The sequence below is a fragment of the Clupea harengus genome, chromosome 19, assembly GCF_900700415.2.
Source record: "Clupea harengus chromosome 19, Ch_v2.0.2, whole genome shotgun sequence".
Taxonomy (NCBI): Eukaryota; Metazoa; Chordata; class Actinopteri; order Clupeiformes; family Clupeidae; genus Clupea; species Clupea harengus.
In genome coordinates this window covers 12,824,987-12,828,525 of record NC_045170.1, presented here as the reverse complement: position 1 = coordinate 12,828,525, position 3,539 = coordinate 12,824,987, and the positions used below count along the sequence as shown (strand labels likewise).

The following is a 3,539-nucleotide window of genomic DNA, read 5'->3' as shown; positions in this document are numbered from 1 at the left end:
TGTGTTTGAGTGCCTGTGTAAACAGAAATACTTTTTTCCTGCAGAGTAACTGGAAGGATTGTTCAACAGAAGCTTTTTGCTAGGCACAGAAATTCCAACCAGAGCATCAGAAAAATCTATAAATCTATATTTCAGAGTAGGGAGATGCTATTTTTAGATAATGCATGTGAGTTCTCTGAGAAAAAAAAGAGAAAAACTGTCGAGATGATTGAGCAGTCACAAGATTGGAACCTTCCCAAAGTGTGTAATATGTAAATATGAATGAAAGAATGTCTGTATGTGCACGTGAGCGTGTGTGTGTGAATGTGTGGTTTATTTTCAGTGGTGGGAGGAGTCAGGACTCACCCTGTGCTGAGTCCAGGACTGCTCAGGCGAGGGGCGGGGCTAGAGCTACTGTGTGGAGGTGGGGTCACAGAGCTGGGGGTGGAGCTCATGATAATATTGCCACTGGAGTTGATGGGGCAGGCCACTGAAGGAGTAGAGCTGGCTGCTGCGAAAGAGAGAGAGAGAGAAAGAGAGAGAGATAGAGAGAGAGAGAGAAAACAAAATAGTGTGAACAAAACACATTCATGTACATTCTGAGATGAAAGCTTTCGTAAAAAGGTACTCAAAATCCCTGAACATTTCATATTGATCCCTATTTCACAGAAAAAGTCCTTGGTCAACAAAAACTCTCCTCTACAATCCTGAAGGTCAAACAGTCATTCGTCAGGCAACTGAAAGTGGAACCTTTAAATGACATACCTATGTTTAAGTTAATAAACGTACAGGCCCATTCAGAGAACCCCTTGAGAATTACTGTACATTCTGGGAGGAACGTGAGTTCATATTGGGGGAAGAGGAGCCAGGGGCGGAGGACCAGGGAAGGCGGGACCATTCCCATCACACTGATCACCAACTGCTCAATTGCCTGAGGCTACCAATTCATTTGCATACAGTCTCCCGTGTACCAACTTGTAGATTACAGTGGCACTGGCATGGCCATGACTGCCTTCAGTGGGAGCCCTGCTGTGGGCCAAAAACAGTATGATAGACTGGAGTCAGCTTGAGAAGAGAGAAAGAAAGAGCGAGGGAGAGAGCGAGTGAGTGAGAGTGAGAGAGAGAGTGTGAGAGAGAGAGGGAGAGAGAGGGAGAGAGAGAGAGAGGGAGAGAGAGGGAGAGAGGGAGAGGGAGAGGGAGAGAGAGGGAGAGAGAGAGGGAGAGTGTGAGAGAGAGAGGGAGAGAGAGGGAGAGAGGGAGAGGGAGAGGGAGAGGGAGAGGGAGAGGGCTTACCTGTTGTGCAGAGGCTTGTGGCAGCCTGGGGCAGCCCTTGACTGGACATCTGGGGAGATAAGAAGAAAGAACAAAAAGGCAAGAGGGAGGGATGGTGGAGAGAGAAAGAGAGAGGGGGGAGATGTTGTAGAGCGTTAAAGAGGTTAACTCTTCCATATCACATCAAACAGTGAGGAGGCCAACAGATCCTGTCTGCCTGAGGGTACAGTGTGCAGACTGACCAGTGAGTAGAGTAAGTGCTTGTAGTTCACAGGAAACCAGTCACCATCGTGCGATGCAGAACCAGTCTTTCCATGAAAGATTACACAATATTATTTATATTTTTTTACAATATAATTTCAGCCTAGACAGTTCTATTGTAATAATCTGGCACTTCTTGGAACGATATTTACAGGCCAGTCCACCAGAAGAGGCAAGGCAGTGTTTTGATCACAATGAGTCTAACTTGCTAAAATGATGAGACTATATAGATTTTGTTATTTATCCTTGTAATCGTACAGTTAGTTGTAAGCAAATGTTTTTATCAGTCTAAATACTCTTCGCAGTATACAAGGGTTAGTACAGCGGTCATGATGTGTTTTAAATCAGTGCTAAAGTCGTGGTGCATTAGTTGAACAATGAAAATCAATAAGTACAGTGAGAATGCTGTTCAAATTCAATAATATCGAAAACACTACAATTGGAAAAAAGACCAGATCTGCTTCTTTTTAAACAGCTAATAGAACAATGAGAAAATATTGTCTTGTGTAATATTAGAACAGTTATTAGAATCAGTGTGTGGTAAGATAGTAAGGAGACAAAGTAATTGATTTGGGCTGTACCAAGTGTGGGCTGTAGCAGGGGGGTTTGTGCGTGGCTGGGGCAGGCTGGCTGGGCAAGGGAGGGGTGGCACTGGAGGGGTTGATGCGTTTCTCCTTCTGGCGGCGGTTGCAGAACCAGACCCTGATGACCTCCTTCTCCATGTTCAGCTGCTCGGCTAGCTGCAAGATCTCCTCTGAGGTAGGCTTCTGGTTCTGTAGGGGAGACAGGTAACGGCTCAGACAAACACACACAAACCAATGCACGCATGCATGCATGCATGCAAACACACACACACACGCTTACACACACAGGGGTGTACTTATGCAGTTCAAACATGCATTTCTGCAAAGACATGTATGCACACACCTACATCTCCATGATATATGTACATGCGTTATTCGTATATATATATATATATATATATATATATATATATTATATACAGATCAAAATGTGAAACATGCAATTTACAAAAAGAGGGAGAGACATTGGGAGTGTGTCCTGAAAAACAGATGATCACTCTGAACACAGATATGTTTTTTCACAAGGGGTTGGGTTGGGTTGGGACAAGGGTACAGGTAATGTATGAGAGGATGGTGACAGAGGTTGCCATGCTGGGGAAAGAGAGCTGGCTCTAGTCTGTGGAGAAAGTGCAGAAAAACGGGGGAGGGGGCTGACCGCGATGAAGTTGCGCTCTAAGGCCACGCGGACGTTGGTCTCGATGCTGGTGCGTTTCTTCCGGCGCCGCCCTGGCAACCCCTCAAAGCCCATCACGGGGGAGGACAGGGAGCTGGGGCTGGGCAGCATGCTGTCTATCGCCATGGTTTCTGTCACAGGTGCAAGGGGGAGGGTGAGTATATTCACAAAATACTTCACGCACGCACGCACACACACACACACACGCAGTGATACCGGGAGCACACAAACAGGTTTATCAACCGAGAGAACAAAGGCAAAGTGATCTGACATATTTACACATACAATATCCATGTTTAAGCTATTAAAAAACTCACATAAACACACTTTCTCTGTCTGTCTCTCTATGCCTCACATACCACACGCACACACACTCACACACACACAAACACACACACAGTCACAGCCACAGAGAGTGCTCCAGTGCAGCAGTAATTGGTATCCACAGAGACATACATTTGGATACATGTTGTTGCATGCAATCCCTCACTCATCCTCAGACATACATATTTTCCACCTCTCTCAATCTTTGTCACACACACACACACACACACACACACACACACACACACACACACACACACACACACACACACACACACACACACACACACACACACACACACACACACACACACACACACACCTGCATCGCTCAGCCACTTCTCCAGCAGGGGCTTGAGTTTGCACATGTTCTTGAAGCTCAGGTTGAGTGCCTCGAAACGGGAGATGGTGGTCTGGCTGAAGTCGTTCCCATATAACTTTCCCAT

The 3,539-nt window shown here is 45.9% G+C and overlaps 1 protein-coding gene across 1 annotated transcript in view; it reads right to left on the bottom strand.

Annotated features, from left to right (window-relative positions):
• Window positions 1-1,961: 1,961 nt before the first annotated feature.
• LOC105891984 (POU domain, class 2, transcription factor 2) overlaps window positions 1,962-3,539 on the bottom strand; it is an 8,581-nt gene continuing 7,003 nt past the window's right edge. Inside the window, exons 6-8 of the mRNA XM_042710734.1 lie at window positions 3,416-3,539; window positions 2,752-2,900; window positions 1,962-2,285 (exon numbers count right to left, since the gene is read on the bottom strand). The exon at window positions 3,416-3,539 is cut by the window's right edge and continues 18 nt beyond it. Of these exons, the coding sequence (XP_042566668.1) occupies window positions 2,043-2,285; window positions 2,752-2,900; window positions 3,416-3,539 (516 nt within the window). The 3' untranslated portion in view covers window positions 1,962-2,042. The remainder of the gene's footprint in view (window positions 2,286-2,751; window positions 2,901-3,415) is intronic.